The following is a 16,736-nucleotide window of genomic DNA, read 5'->3' as shown; positions in this document are numbered from 1 at the left end:
CAGTGGCCAGAGGACTTAGCATTTAAACCTACTCCCATACAGGGTGACTGGAAGCAGAGGCTAAAATGAATGAGGAAAATAAAGCTTCCATGAAAGCAGGCTCTCAGCAAGTGGAAAGGTGGTACCCTCTAGAGAGAGTAATGGATGATTCTTTTCCTTCTTCCTTCTCTCTCTCTCTCTCTTACTTTTTAAACTGTATATTCTATGGATGATTCTTGATGTCCTGGAAATACAAGTTAGTTACAATGGATGAACAATCATATTTCTTTCTCTCTTAGGGCACAGGGTCTTCCTGCCCTGCCCTATGGTGGCCTAATACCATTAAGCCCACAGTGACCTTGAGCCTTGAGCCTTCTACTTCCACCTCCCAAGTGCTGGACTTACAGGCATTAGACAACACATCTGGTTTTAGGCAGTGTTGGGAACCGAACTTGGGGCTTCCTGTATGTTTAACAAGCACTCTACCACTCTATTAAGCTACATTCACAGCCCTTCTCTTCCCCCTCTTCCTCCCCCTCTTCCTCCTTGTTTTTTTAAAGACAGGGTATCTCTATATATCTCTGGTTGTGCTGGGACTCCATATGTAGACCAGTCTGACCTTGAACTCACGGAGATCTCTACCTTCATTTACTTTTTAATACTCTTCTTTGCAATATCTCTCAGAAAAGGCAGCATGCTTGTTTAGATGTTTTTGCATTCTGGGACTTTCAAATCATGCTTTATTTTCAATTATTTTGAGACAAGGTCTCATGTAGCTCCGACTGGGCTCAAACTCACTCTGTAGGTAAAGGTGACCTTGAACTCTCCATTTTATGCATATGAGTGTTTTGCCTGCATGTGTGTATGCGATCATATTCATTCCTGGTGCCAAAGGTGATCAACAGAGAGCATTGGATCCCATGGGATTGGAGTCGAAGATAGTTGTAAGCCATCATGTGGGTGCTGGGAATCAAACCCAGGTCATCTACAAAATCATCAAGTGCTTTAATCATTGAGCCAGTTCTCTAGCACACATTTGTGCGTTTGTATGTCTGCATTGGGGAGGGGGGAGGTGCATACACATCATGGAGCTCATATGAAGGTCAGAGAACAACTTGGGAGTAGTCAGCTCTCTCCACCCTTTACATAGGTTCCAGGGATGGAATTCATCAGATTGATAGCAAATACCTTTACCTTTTGAGCAATCTCACCAGCCCCTCTTTGGTTGTTTTTTGAGAGTCTAGTGCAGTTCAGGCTAGCCCTAAACTCCAGCTATTCTTATCTTAGCATCCTGAGCTGTGAGATTCCAAGTAGGAGCTACCCTTGGTTAAAGGGGTGTTATGTAGTTGAGTTTCCTTTTTATTCTTTTTCCTTTTTAAAATACATTTTATTTATTGTGTGTGTGTGTATCTCTCTCTCTCTCTCTCTCTATCTCTCTCTCTCTCTCTCTCAGTGTGTGTGTGTGTGTGTGTGTGTGTGTGTGTGTGTGTGTGTGTGTGTGTGAGATGCATGCCACATGAAAAGCAAACAACAACTTGAGAAATTGGTTTTCTTTAATCATGTGGGTCCCAGGGGTGAACTCAGGTGATCAGACTTGGTGAAGAGTCTTTATCCACAGGATCATCATGTGGCCCCTGAATTAACTTTCAATCCTCCTGTCTGCCTTCTGAATGCTGAGTTTACACACAAGCCCACCATGCCAATATTCTCCACCAGATGAGGGTGTGGGTGCAGAGGTCTTTCTCTTCTCATCTCCCCATAGCTTTTTCTTTCTATCCTAGCTCAGATTAAACAGTTAGAGGAGATGTAGTGATAACAAATTATCCAAGCCAAAGAACAAATAGGAGAAAAAGGACAGCCTGGTTTCAGGAACTAATCAGGTAACATCAAGACTGTCTAACATAGGGCTGGAGAGATGGCTCAGCGGTTAAGAGCACTGTCTGCTCTTCCAGAGGTCCTGAGTTCAATTCCCAGCAACCACATGGTGGCTCACAACCATCTGTAATGGGATCTGGTGCCCTCTTCTGGCCTGCAGTCACATATGCATACAGAATGCTGTACATAAAATAAATAAATAAATCTTAAAAAACAAACAAACAAACAAAAAAACTCCGAGGGGGGGGGGAGAAGACTAACATAAATGTAATTAGAACATAGGAGGCAAAGAGAAAGAAAGGAACAGACAGGAATCTTAAAATAAGTAACGGTCAAGGGTGCCCCAGATTTGGTAAAAGATAAGTATATTTGAGATACCTAAAAAGTCCACCACAACAATTAAGTTTATATGTAGTCAGGCACTGTAGCACACACCTCTAACCTCGTCACTCAGGGGGGGGAGAAGGTAAGTGGATCTCTGTGAGTTCATGGCCTGCCTGGTGTACATATTTTTTAGACCAGTTAGGCATACACAGTGAGGAAAAAAAAGACCATATCTTGTATGGAGAGCTTTTGGTGCTGTTCATAGAAATTTTGGCAAATACTTGTCACTGGGCTCAAGGAAGTAGGCTCAGATAAGAATATTCGTGTTTGAGCAAGGGTCAAGGTAAACATGGCCAAGGAATGTGAGACTTCCTTTTTGTCTTGATAATCCTGTTAAGCTCCCAGACCCAGTGACTCCCACGTGATCTCTTTGATCTTTACCTAGCTTGAGCTCTTTGTCTTTGATCTGAGGACTGACTGTATTCTTTGAATGTACCTTGATTGATCTAAAAGCAGGCTGAGAAAAAAAATAAAGCTACTTCAGCCTCAGCACTGGCTGGAGTCATGTTATAGTTTTGTTTAAATCGTCTTTTTTCTTTTCAGTCCTCACTCCGTCCCTCGAGCTGGCTTGGTCAATCTAGGTGTATCGCAGTCATGCTACAAGTACAATAAGAGCAAATGTGTGCTTTATGCTTGGTTTTGGTGCAGGCATCTGACCCAGGGCCTTGCATATGCTGAACACAGTTCTACCCTTTTTACCATAATCCAACCCTGAGAGCAAAAGCCACACAGCACACACAGATGACTTGTGTTGTTGTTTAAATATTGGCCAGCGCCCACCCCGGATAAAACTCACCAAACCAACACGGTTACACGTGGAGTGATTTAATGAGAGAATGAGACAAGGGGAAGGGCGAGAGAAAGAAGAGAAAAGAGGAGAAAGAAGAGAAAAAGAGCGAGGGCAGAAGCTATCTGCCTTTTATTTGGAATATGACATAACTACTCCCAGGTGGGGTTAATTGAGCCAAAAGGTTTACTGGGAATGTATGGCCGTTGCCAGGGCAACAGTGACCAAATGGTGCCATTGTTGGAGGTAAAGGCAATTCTTGATACCAACCACTTGCAACCAGTTCTTCTTGGGAGTCCACTGGCCAGAAGCGAGCTCACAGCAGAGTTGCTATACTGAAGCAGATAGAATAGTCAGACCCCCATGTTCATCAAGAACAGGCCTAAAGCATGAAGCTGAGATTCATTTTCATATACAAGAAATTAGAATTAACTGCATTGGGAGAGAAAACAGGAGGACACTTTTTCATCTTAAAGGGTCTTGGCTTTCACCTTTGTGACAAAAGACAAATCAACCAGATAGTGCACAGCAAGAACACCTGGCCATGGTTTTTTTAGGGCACAAGAGCCTTTGGGTTGGAGACCCAAACTCCCTGATATGATACCAATTATTCCTCTTAAGTGCAACGAAGTAGGGACAGAATGTAGAAACGTGGTGGATTAGATGTAGCAAGTCTGAGTAACAGAAACAGCCTGGGGCAGAAACACAGCAAGACCTCATTCTGAGCGTGTCCACTGCTGCGTTCCTTCTCCCAGCTGTGGAGCAAGGCCTCTGGAGCAAGGGTCCTAACGTCATGACCAGCTGTACAAGGAAAGGCTAGGGGTAGTGAGGAGATTGTTTTTCTGCTTTGTGGCTGACTTTGGGGAAAAGAAGTTCTGCTTTCTGTAATCTATCTCGGGGAAGAACTCTAGTTTCTGTGGCCTGCCTTGGGGAGCACCATGAAGGGTGAGAGAGAGAAGAGCAACATTTTGCTTTCCAGGCCTTCATTTTTTCATTTTGCAGTCTCATTTTCTGATAGCGTTAGTGGCTCTGCCCAGAAGGTTTTGTTTGACCAGACAGGAAATGAGAACTGATAAAATCAGGCAAGGAATGCAGCACACGGAGTCAGCGTGAGGCTCCGTGCTGGGTGACTGTTCTATCCAACTCCAACGGTCATTTATTCAAGTTCATCTTTCTTGTTTGTTTTTAAACAGTGCCTTTCTACTGTAGCTCTGGATACCCCAAAGCCTGTTATGTAGACCAGGCTGGCATTGAACTCAGAGAGATCTGCCTGCCTCTGACTCTTGAGTGCTAAGATTAAAGGCATGTGTCACAATTTTTGGTCCTCAAGTTCATCTTAAATGAAAGGAGTTTATTAAGAATCATCTACGAAGACCTACAGGCAGCTGCATTTTTCTGAAGTCACCAGCCCCCTTTCCTGGAGGAAGCTCTATTTGTTTGTGTTTTTAATTAGTTTACTTCTTTTGTGTTCATGCATGCATACTGTGTATGACTACATGCTACAGGCGTGGGGGCATATCGGGAGCATCTCAAGTATGGTGATGATCAGAGGACAACTTTCAGGAGCTGAATCTCTCCTTTGACCATGCCAGTCTTGGGATTGAACTCAGGCATCAGGCTTGGTACCTTTACCCACTGAACAATCTTGATGGCCCAGAAAGGCCTATTTTATGTGGGTCTAAATGGTGAGATGGCTGAGCAGCTGAGTTGAATCCCCAGGACCACAAGATGGAGAAAACTGACTCCTAAAAGTTGTCCTCTAGCTATGTTAAGACAAGAGAGTGGTTTACAGCCACACCACTCTGAACACACCGATCTCATCTGATCCTGGAAGCTAAGCAGGGTCGGGCCTGGTTAGTACATGGATGGGAGACCACCTGGGATTAACTGGTGCTGTAGGCTTTAAAAAAAAAAAAAGACAAGTGAGAGGCCTGACATGCATTAAACATAGGGGAAGAGAAGGAATAGGAGTTCACCAAGTGTAAAATGAAGATAAGATTAGGAAGCCAGACAAGGATGGTGGGCGGACTTGGGAGGACTGGGAAGCGAATGCGATCAGGGTGTATTATGTGATATCTCCAAGTAATAAAAACATTATGTTAAAAAATCATCACCACATTCTAGTTGTGGTATGGACACCCCTCCCCATCATGCACTCACACACATGATGCAGACACAAACAGGTTTTTAAAAAGTGCAGTAATGGTTGCAAATCTAGGTTCAGAGCGCTACCTAGTGTTAAACTGCCAGAGGTGATTGCCGGCTCAGACAGAACCAGAGACTGGTAAAGTTCTGGGATTCTGCTGTTCCTACTTTGCTGCCCTCTGGCACATGGGGAGTTAAATTGCTGAAAGATGGAGCTACTCTATTAGGATCCATTGGAGTGCCACGAGTCCTGGGTTCAGTTCTCAGTACCTCAAAACAAAACCATTCCAAAACACAAACTGCGTCGGGAAGGAAAACAAGATGTCCCTGTGGTTGTCACAAACAATAAAGACCACAATGACTGCATGGAAAACTCCACAGCCATATTTGGAATTTTATTCTAAAGAATGGGAAGCCCTTGGAAAAACAAGTGTATCTCACCCTTACTCAAAAAGTCGAAAATCTAAACTGTGTTGAATACATTAAAACGATTTAGAGATGTTCACATGAAGAATTCCAGATTTGTCTTCATCAGTGAATTTTTACAAATATTTAAGAAATGATACCTGCCATGCTTAAAGGCATGAGTAGAAAAAGGCGTAACTTTCTTCCACTTTTTTTTTTTAAAGAATTGTCTTTATTGTTATTTTTAATTCTGGATAGGCGTGTGTGTCTGCATGTGGATGTGAGCTACCTGACTGCCCAGCCATCTCTCCAGCCCTCTTCTTGGTTGGTTTTGAGACAAATCATCCCACCTCAGCCTCCCGTGTACTGATATTACAGGCAGGCATTATTCGGCCCAGCGATGCTTCTTCTGTCTTCTCCCTTACCTCGTGCCTTCTTTGTGGCTGAGGATCAAACCCAGGGCTCCACCTGTGCCAGGCAATCACTGTGGCATCACTGAGATGCATTCTTAGAGCCTTGCATCACTCACTTTAGGAAGGTTATACCCTTCCTTAATACACAATTTGACAATGTCCTTACCAGAAAGTAAAGTCATACCCCAGTTTCTCTCATCAACATAAGACCCAATAAAACATTAGGAATGAAATTCATCCATAGATACAGGTCACAACATTTAATGGCTCCTTTGGAGAACCTAGATTCCATTCCCAGCATCCACATGGAAATTCAGAAACATCTGTAACTCCTGTTCCAGGGTATCCAACTGTAGGACCTAAAACCATAACAGGAAGTTTGGTAAGGTGTGCCCAGAGACTCAATGGGCACACACCTGAGCCTTAGGTGACTCCCAGCTCCCTGCCAGACTCCTGACTTATATTTAAGTAAAAGTTGTTTTAAATTAAAGAAAAAATGTGGCAGAAATAGTCTTCCTCATGGAAGAGTACAACAGTTAGTTATTTAATATAAAGCAGTCAGCCCGGAAAAGATACATACAAATACCATTATACAGATTGAGTAGGTTGTAATTAGAAATATATATATATATATATATATATATATATATGCATGTATAAATATTCCTGTAACAATAATCAATGAAAAAGAAGCCATGGGGGTGGGGTGGGGGTGGGGTACTGAGCCATGAGACTGCTCTTCCAGAGGTCCTAAATTCACTTCCCAGCAACCACATGGTAGCTCGTAACCAACTATAATGAAGTCTGGCATCCTCTTCTAGCATGCAGACACATATGTAGGCAAAACACTGTACATAATAAATAAATCTTAAAGGAGGGAAGAAAGAGAAATCAATCAATCAATCAATCAATCATGAATTTGAAAGAGCAAGGAGGGGTATATGGGATGGCTTGGAGGAGTAAAATGGAGAAATGATGTAACTATATTATAATCTCAAAAAATAATAAAAAAAAAGGTAAAAAGGAAGTAGATCTTCCTACTTCAAATGGTTTAATGAAGAAAAAAAATCCATCAAGGCCTTTTGGGTTTTAGTTATTTCAGATGTAGTCAAGTTGCCAATCAAGAACAGCCATCATAATGTGTTATTAGTTTAGCAAGGCCAATGGAGTGGAATAAATTTGCCTTGGGCCCTAAAAGTCCTTGTACTTCCCCGAGAGGCCTTGATACCGAGTACTTAGGCAATTAAACGGGTCAACTTACCACAGTGAAATTTTGTTCCTCTGTAGAGGTAGGGGCTCAGTTTTATTTGTGGCTTACTAAAGAAGAGTGTATAAAAGTACAGCTATAGATAAAGCTCAGGGGAGTATATACCCAGCAGTCCCAGCCTTTGGGTTAGAGCCCCAGAGGGCAGAAGACCAGGCTATGTATTCTGAGGTTCCGGCAGTTTACTGACTCAGTCTGTGCCCACTTTTGGTTGTGGCATCCTGACATGAAGCAGCATCATTTTCTTAACCAGCCAGGTGAAATTAGGGCTACAGACTATATAATCTGTTGACAATGGATAAACTTTTCACTGTAGCATGAGAGCTATCTGTGTACACAATATGTGTAGGCAGGGTGATTTAAGACCCATAATTTAAAAAAAACAAGCAACTGGTCCACCTTCCTTTGCTCTGAGGTTCAGAGCAGGAGGTGTGTAAAGGTAGCACAGTTGGGGTGCAGGAACCAGGGTTCTTTCCATCACCTCATCTTGCCCTGGTTCTTGATAGTGGGGATTAAAATTCCATTTAGGACCTGCCAGAGCGTTGTGACACCCACTTGAAACTCCAGGACTGGACGGGAAGCAGAGGCAGGAGAATTTGAGGCCTGCCTAGCCTACATAGGGAGATCTGTCTAGTCAAACTAAACCAGACCAGAATAAGCCAGTGAAGGAGGCAGGAAAGCAGAGGTGGAGGTGGGGAGTGATAGAAATAGGCTTCTGCTTAAATTATTCTCTCCAGGTGAGGAATTGCTTTAGGTCTTTTTTTTTTTTTTTTTTTTAAATTTGAGTACACTGTAGCTGTCTTCAGACACACCAGAAGAGGGCATCAGATCCCATTACAGATGGTTGGGAGCCACCATGTGGTTGTTGGGAATTGAATTCAGGACCTCTGGAAGAGCAGGCAGTGCTCTTAACCGCTGAGCCATCTCTCCAGCTGCTTTAGGTCTTTGAGAAGCAACAATTACTGCTTTTATTCACTAGGTAGGGAAATAACACTTTCATTACAGGTTAGTTACTCTCTCCAGTTATTTGTTGTCTGACTGCCATACTCTAAGGGCTGACTGCAGAGTCAACCCATGTCTTTTCAGAAGTCTTACTCTTTTACTCTGCGGCCTGCAACAACACGCTCTTGCTTCGAATTGCGGCCAGGATTCTTAACTCAAGCTTGTTGGAAACATCTCTCAATTTCTACCTGGGCATAAACTGTCTCCCTTCAACACCTTTGCACTTTTTGGGTGGCAGGAGAGCCACGTTATAGCACCGCTGTTTACCACATGTCCTAGAAAGGTCATTCTACCTCCAGTGGTTTTGGTGTTTCCACAGGATTTTGTTGCGTCAATGGGCCCTAGGTAAGCCTTGTGCACAGTGGCATGCCGTGCTGCTTTTTTTTTTTTTTCTAAACTAACACATGGCAGTAGAAAGAGAATGGTGGGCCTGGGGCCGCTCCTCCAAGTATTCGGCCGCACCCGGCCAATGAAGCCCAACACCATGACGCCAGGGGTGGAGAGTTCAGTTCGAGAGCTGTTTGGGTCTCCTGGGCTCTTTCTGCCTTCGTATATAACCTTATCCTCTCCCTAGACCACAGTCCGCTGTTGACCGCGGGCGTTGCTCCGTGCAAGGGCGCGGCCGGTGGGGTAACCATAGAGTAGCACTCGCAGGCAGAGCGGCCAGAAAACCCGGGCGCCTCTGTGCCGCGCTTCCGGCAGCGCTGCATTGCCCCGGGCGCTGCAGCGTACGCAGTTTCCATGGGGACTGAACATGGCGCCGCGAGGTGAGACTCTGGAGGTGTGTGTCTCTGCCCCTTATATCCCACTGGTACCTGCCAGGCCCCTCTCCAGAGCTCTACCTAATCCTCCATTTCTAAAAGTTGGGGTCTTACTCTTCACTTGTCCGAATTGGGCTTGGGTTGCTCAGACCACCCCGAGTGGCTGCATGGATACTCGGATACTGTACTCTTAAAAATTCCAGGCTGGCCCTGCTCTGGGATGGCCCAGTTACGAATCCTCCGGCCTTGGACAGAATTAAGCAAATTTCTGTGCTCCAATGTCCTCTTCAGTAGTGACAGGGTTGAATATCTGAGGTGCCTCTCGGCTGTGATTATAGCTTAATTGTCAGAGAAGTCGACCTTAAAGTGATTCCTGGGAAAGGAGGTTGAAGGCAGTTCCCTTCACATCAACACTCTTAGCAACCAGAAGTTTCTCCCTCATTCACAATAACCTTGTGTTTTCTACAGATTACACAGAATCATTACACAGAACGGGGCAGAGCTCCAGCTGCCCTGTCCATTCTTTGTGTTGCTTTTTTTTTTTTTTTTTTTTTTTCCCAGATAAAAGATTGTCCTCAACCCCTCTGGAAATCCTGTTCTTTCTGAATGGGTGGTACTATGCTACCTATTTCCTGCTGGAGCTCCTTATTTTCCTGTACAAAGGTAAGGCTGGGCCTAACTGGCCTGCTTCAGCAGCCCTTTTCTACTTTAGCCTACTCCAAGAACCTTCTATCTTCTGGCCCCTGCAGCATCTCCACTGCAAGGCAGAAGTCTCTCCAACTAGTGGCTTTGGAATGATCAAGTAGGAAGTCTTTCAGCAAGTCTTGAACTTGAGAAATGTGGGCTTCCCCATCCCTCTTTACTGAAATATTCAGATCTGTGTACCGTTATAATTCAGTCATTTGGGAGTCAGGACTTCTAGACTTAAAGCCTGTGGCTGTAACAATCTATACCTTGCTAACTGATTCATGAGAAGTTAAGACTAGTATCCTTGTCCCTGGATGTGTGGCAGCCTTGTGGGGATGTGGGGGCTGTTTACATACTCTGGCTTTTACACTTGTAGGTCTCCTGCTGCCATACCCAACAGCCAACCTAGTCCTAGATGTGGTGATGCTGCTCCTTTATCTTGGCATTGAAGTAATACGATTGTTTTTTGGTGAGTGTTGTTCAGAAAATATTTCCATTGCTTATGAGACATGCTGGAGCCTGAAACTTGATAACCTAGGCTCACTATCAGAGATTGGGTCTGTGTAATGTATACCATTGATTGCTTCCTCCCTAAGGCTTCAAGCTGCTGCTTTGTATTTTAGGTCAAGATTTACCTGTGTGTTTCTAAGTGAGGCTAGAACTGGCAGTAGCATTTGATCTTAGCTCATTCCTTTCCAGTTGCCTGACTACTACAAGAGTGCCTGCTTCTTCTCCTTGCTTTGTTTGAGAGAGTAAAGCAGTACATTCCTAAAGAACTCTAAGGTTCCCTCCACTTCTCTAAACAAGGATTCCTCTAGAAGCTTTTAAACACCAGAGACACAGAGCAAAACTGCTGATTACTTAGAACATATCATCCCAGTGTTAAGATACAAACCCAAGGGAGAAAAATGGTAAGGGACACTAAGAGTCAGTTCACATATAGAAGACCAAAAACCTTGCTAAGGTGAGCATGGTGGCACATGCCTTTAATCCCAGTACCCACTGACAGAGGCAAGAGGATGGCTATGTGTTCCTAGACATAGTGAGTTCCAGACCAGACAGGGATGTATAAGGAGATCCTAGCTCAAAACAAACAAACAAACAAACAAACAAACAAACAAAAAAACCTGCCAATGTGATCAAACTTAGTAAAGAAAAGCAACAAAAACAAGGGAAAAAAAAGCAAAGAAAAACATGGTAACATTTTTTTCTTTTATATATTGGCAATAGTAAGAAAGATTTATACAGTACAGAATCCATATTTGGCTTTTAGAATACATATTTTTTAATTAAAACATTGTTTTATGTCTATGGATACTTTGCCTGTATGTATGCCTGTATAGTACGTGTATGTCTGGTACCCACAGAGGTCAGAAGAAGGTCTTGGGCTAGAGATGGCTCAGAGGTTTAAAAGGACTTTTAAACCTCCTGCTTTTGCAGGAGGACCCCAGTTTAGTTCCCAGCATTCACATTAGATAACTTACAACTGTCTAATTCCAATTCCAGAGGATCCAATGTTGTCTTCTGGGCTTTGTGGGCACATACAAGCACAAGTAAGAATTAAAAGTTATTTAGAGAGAGAGAGAGAGAGAGAGAGAGAGATAGAGAGAGAGAGAGAGAGAGAGAGAGAGAGAGAGAGAGAGAGAGAGGCGTCAGATCCTCTGGAACTGAAGTTACAGAGTGCTGAGCTGCCATTGAGTAAACCTGGTCCTCAGGAAATCAGCAAGTGCTCTTGACCACCCAGTGCTCCTTCTCTGTAGCCCTAAAGAACAGACATTTTTAATGCACTTAAATTATTTTCCATATGAATTGAAGTTTTAACGTACATATACATTTACATACACACATGTATATTATAGCTATACATATTTTACTTTGTTTATAAATTATGTGTATACATGTGGATATAAACATACATGTGTATACACACAGATACGCAGTTTGGTTTTGGTGTTTTGAAGCAAGGAGACCAGGATGAACTTGAATTCTCAATTCTGACCTTAGCCTCGTGCATGCTGGGATTATAAATGTGTACTTCTATGCCTGGCTCATATGTTGCTTTTTTTGTCTTTTTTCTTTTTTGAAACAGGGCCTCTTTGTGTAGCCTTGGCTGTCTTGGAACTCTCAATATAGACTAGGCTGGCCTCAAACTCAAGAGATTTTAACTGTCTCTGCCTCAAACATTTTTTTCTTGATACAGAATCCCATTGTTCCTGGATAGAGTCAGAATGAAAGCAGGGCCTCTGGAGTAAATGACTTTAATCATGTAATGCCCTGAAACCTCAAAGTTTTAGTTCAGTGGGACTTAAATTTTAAATAATATTCCCTGCTAGAGAGATGGCTCAGTGGTTAAGAGCACTGGCTACTTTTCCAGAAATCCAGAGTTCAAAGCCCAGCTTCACATGGTGGCTCACATTCCTCTGCAACTCCAGTTCCAGAGAATATGATTTGTTCTGTCACAGGCACCAGGCCAGGCACACACACAGTGCATACTCATACACAGAAAATAAGCAATAAATTAATAAAATATTTAAATATGATATTCCCACTGAGAGTAATTTTTCTCTGTTCCGTCCATCTGTCACACCAGACACTTTCTGAGGCCAGGAAGAGCAGTCACTATTGGCGGTGACCATGGGGCTGTTTTTTTTTTAGGTACAAAGGGAAACCTCTGCCAGCGAAAGATGCCCCTTGGCATCAGTGTGGCCCTGACCTTCCCTTCTGCCATGATGGCTTCCTATTACCTGCTGCTGCAGACCTACGTGCTCCGCCTAGAAGCTATTATGAACAGTATCTTGCTCTTCTTTTGTGGCTCAGAGCTGCTGCTTGAGATGCTCACGCTGGCCACTTTCTCCAGGTATAACTGCTGAGGGCTGGATTCCCCACCCAGATATGGCTTTTTGAAGGCCTAGAAGATGTAGAAAACTGAATTTAAGGGGGTGTCTATGGGGATGCTTTTCTTACTTCAGTAGATAGAAAGGTTCTGTGTAGTTCTACTTCTGTATACTCACCTCTGTGTATACACAAATGATCAGGAGTTGTGTAGAGCAGAGGCTGATGTCAAGTGTCTTCATAACTTTCCACCTTATTATATATTGGAGAGTCTTTCACTTGAACCCAAAGCTCTTCAATTTGGTTAGAGCAGCTAGCCAGTTTGCTTCAGGAAACCCATTTCCCCATCTATAGATGCTGGTCCTCATGCTTGGGTTGCAAGTACTTTACCCACTGAACCATCTTCCCAGTCCCCAAAGCTTCCTTCCTAAGGAAGATAGTCTTCTGGTTCTGTGGAATCAAGAGGCTTCTAAAATGCAGAGTCCAAGCTTTCAGTTGTTAGACACTGGTCTTATTTTTTTTAATGTCCAGTGGTGTTTGACCTGCCTGTATGAGTCAGATCCACTGGAACTCGAGTTACAGACACTTGTGAGCTGTCATGTGATGCTGGGAATTGAACCCAGGTCCTCTGGAAGAGTAGCCGATGCCCTTAACTGCCTGGTCATCTCTCTAGACCTACTCACTGGTCTTTTAACAGTTTCTTTCTTTTTGCCTTTAGTATGGACAGGATCTGAAGTACAAGAATTCCAGTTGGTAGCCCATCAGGTCACAACCCATATCCGTCTGGTACTTCAGCCACACTTGTGAAAAGTGGTAGGTCGAGCTGACCTGGGAAAGGTTTGTGTGGTTTTTCCTCAGCACAGACATTTGGGCATTGAGCACCTACCTGAGGCCAGTGGCACCATCTTTAAACCGGGATGGATCATCAGCAGGAGACTCTTTCCTTTTGTTGAAGGGGCAAGGCTGTCCCCATCTTGGTGTTTCTAACAGCTTCCTAATGACTTCAAGTTCTCTTTTGTGGTCATTATGGCCAGAGAGAGCTCCTTGTGTGGCCCATCTAGTTTTGTCTGGCTTCCAGCAGAACCTGAGCCACAGTACCCTGTACGTAACACATCTGCCCTACATGACCATGCAAAGAAAGCCTCATAATGGTGGGCTCTTAAGCGGATTCCAATGTGTGTTCCCCGTACCCTCCTCCTCATCCTGCTCAAGGAGATGGTGATCTAGAACCCATTTAGTAGTTCACAGTAGTATTTTTCTAATTCTGATCATGAAGCAAACACAAATTTTTTAAATAAAAAGTATTTTCTGGTATGGGGCTGGTTGTCTTTTCCCTAAGATGCCTCTTTTTTTTTTTTTTCTGACTTAAAAGTGTTATTCATATTATGTTTTATTAGGTTAAGGTTTTGTCTACAGAGCTGTTTGTGGCCATGGGACCGAGGAGGGCCTTACAGCCTCTGGATTATTAGTTACAGGTGGTTAAAAACTCTCCTGTGTGCTGGGAATGTAACCAGAGTTCTCTGAGAACAGTAATTGCTTTTGCAGCTGAGTTCCCACAAACTGAATCTTTACAAATAAAGTCTTCATTTTCTTTTCCTTCTCTGATGAGTAAACATTTGTGTTTGATTTCTCCTTTGCTTTGGGCCTGGTCATCTGTTCTGCTCAGTCCAATGTAGACAGGTCTCCAAAGAAACTTGGTTGGGCTGTGCTTAGGGCCAGCACCTAAATTGAATCTCAGTTTCTAAGTCATCAGAAAAACAAACATACAAGAACATTAACAGGGTAGATGTCAGGCAGATTGTCCCAGGCTCTAGTGCTGCCATTGCCCCACCTGCCATTTTAAATTATTACAGCTGTTTTCAATCCTGAGCCACCATGCCATCTCCTCCCAGATTCAATGTACATCCCTCAGCAATACTATAGTCTAACCAGAAGTCATTGATAAAAACATTGGTTGTGGCTGTTGGAAGACAGGGGTAGGTCATAGTTGTCCAGCTAATAAAATTGCTTTAGGAGTTTGAGTGAGGGCTCCAAGAAAACACTGTGCAGAAGCCAGGGAGTGGAATGCTTCAGCCACCAAGTGGGGATGTGATAACACCACTGACTTCTACCCCAAGGTCTCAGAGACCTCAGAAGCATAAAGTGTAATGTAATCCAGGACCTATGGAGGACAGCCAGTGTGTGTGTGTGTGTGTGTGTGTGTGTGTGTGTGTGTGTGTGTGTGTGTGTGTGTGCAGCATTCTCCACAGAGAGGTTCCTGCAGAGGGCATCCTCACACATGACCTCCAGGCCATACTTATCAGCAGCTGATAGCACACCAGTAGCCATGGAATGGCTGTGGTGTGGTGCCTTCTCTGTGTAAATGAAGCACATCATCTCGAAGACTTGGGGATCCAGGTCATGGATCTCAATACAGTTAGGCTCTTCTGCATTTCATGTTCAAACATGGCTTTGAAAACTGGAGTGAGCTACTAGGATGGCCTTGTAAGCCCTGAATTCATGGCCAGCTACCAACAGGCAGCAGTCTGCGAAGAGGGAACTCTCCCACAGCTCCCCTAGGTCATCTACCAACATGTGCCTTGGATCCTTGATTGCAGGTGTCATGTTTTGTCCAGGCATGCTGAAGAAGGTTCCTACTATGCTTACCTTGCAGAAGAGGGTGAGCTGATCCTCAGGAAGAAGCCAATGTCGATGAGAAAGGAGGAAATTTCAAAGAATGAACTTTTTGAATCCCCAGTGTTGGTTTTGCTGAAAGCTTACAAACTTAGAGAGTTCTTCATACTTAGATGTTTCTCTCCTGGGCATTTGTGATCCAGAACTGGAACGTTGCCCAAACTGGGCTCTCTGGACAGTGGAGCAGCATCAGGTAAACTGACAGGTAATCATGTAATCTTGCTTTCTTCATCAATACTATTTGGTGCTTTCAAACACCATGCCACTTGGTCATTGACCTCTAATGAGAACACTGGGTTTGCAATGTTTTTTGAAATTCCATCCACGCAAAATGCATAGTTGCTAATGGTCCATTTGTAGCAGAGTTTCTGAACACAGATATGTGTATAGCCACAGTTCTTGACTTCCAGGTCCCCTGACATTTCTGCTGGAGGTAGTTTGGAGGTTGATTTAGTCCATGAGGTTTGAAGTTTCAGGTGTTCTTCAGTATATGCCAGAATTCTGAGAAGTAGGTTCTAATGTCAGGGAAGAAATGGGCTTGCTGGTAAGATGAGAGCAAGCAGAAAAAGACAAAGCTTCCTTCTTCTATGTGTTTATATAGACCTCATAGTCTGCATCCTCCACTGGTGAGTTCTATCCTCTTCAGACTTGGAACTACCATGCTTCCTCTGTTGGTCAGGTTCAGAGGCTCAGTCTATCATCATCAAGGTAGGAGCACAGCAGCGTCTAGGCAGGCATGGTGCAGGCAGAGCCCTATGATGCCTCCCTAGGTTTCATCTTTTCTAAGTGAGGGCAGAGGCTACCCCAATAGTGTTCTGAGGCTGTGTTTAGTGTTAAGTAAGCTGTGACACAAAGACTCCTGGGGTATCTCACAAACCCTTTCCTCATGCCCAAGTTGCAGCCCAAATCCCAAAGGCACTGCCATTTTGTCTTCTTCAGTTCTTTGACAAAAGACTGTAAATGTGCTGTCTCTGCAAGTCTCCTTGTGTCTAGATTCTTTTCAGACTATATGTAATTAGAAATTGAAAAGTGTATTCTAAACCTAACCAAGATCTTCAAAGTTAGCTTAAAAGAAACATTTATCGGTCAAAATCTTACTAAGTATTGCCATGTATTTTATCCCAGGAAGCTACAATGAGTCATCAAAGAATCTACTTCAGGAGACTCTGAGGTCAGTCTCTGTGGCAGGAGGATCCTGGAATGTTTTCCTATGCTTTTTTTCCCCTTAAGCTATCATTCTGAGTTGCACAGCCCAAAGCACTGTTTTTGTTTTCTCTGTGTCCTTGCTACTATGGTAGACAGAACAATCACAGAAAATAACAAAAGGGTCTAATAGGTACTTCCCTGGTGTTTCCATCTCCTATCTAATGAACACTGAGATTTTCTGCTTCTCACACTTGCTTTCTCTAGCTTTGCTCTGGTTAGTGGCACAGAATAGGGAGGAACCTACTCTCTGTGACTTCCTGGCTTCATTTTGATGTTTATCAATTTCAACTCCTTTCCCAGGGGCACAAATGAACAGAAAGCAC

General features: G+C 43.6%; 1 protein-coding gene and 1 pseudogene across 2 annotated transcripts; both read left to right on the top strand.

The window, feature by feature from the left end:
• The first annotated feature begins 4,809 nt into the window (after positions 1-4,809).
• On the top strand, positions 4,810-4,927 carry LOC120100437 (5S ribosomal RNA; annotated as a pseudogene).
• A 3,087-nt stretch (positions 4,928-8,014) lies between these two features.
• Tmem216 (transmembrane protein 216) lies at positions 8,015-14,147 on the top strand. Of its 2 annotated transcripts, none has more exons than XM_006231045.5 (5): positions 8,015-9,035; positions 9,577-9,678; positions 10,079-10,171; positions 12,358-12,559; positions 13,253-14,147. In XM_006231045.5, exons 3-5 carry the CDS (start codon positions 10,126-10,128, stop codon positions 13,266-13,268), a joined length of 264 nt encoding a protein of 87 aa, XP_006231107.1. In that variant the 5' UTR covers positions 8,015-9,035; positions 9,577-9,678; positions 10,079-10,125; the 3' UTR covers positions 13,269-14,147. The 2 variants fall into 2 exon arrangements, with proteins under 2 accessions (XP_006231107.1, NP_001257968.1); NM_001271039.1 differs by having other exon boundaries at positions 8,993-9,021; positions 13,253-14,136.
• The last annotated feature ends 2,589 nt before the right edge of the window (positions 14,148-16,736 follow it).

This window comes from Rattus norvegicus, chromosome 1 (assembly GCF_036323735.1).
Source record: "Rattus norvegicus strain BN/NHsdMcwi chromosome 1, GRCr8, whole genome shotgun sequence".
Taxonomy (NCBI): Eukaryota; Metazoa; Chordata; class Mammalia; order Rodentia; family Muridae; genus Rattus; species Rattus norvegicus.
This window is presented reverse-complemented; position numbering and strand designations above follow the sequence as displayed.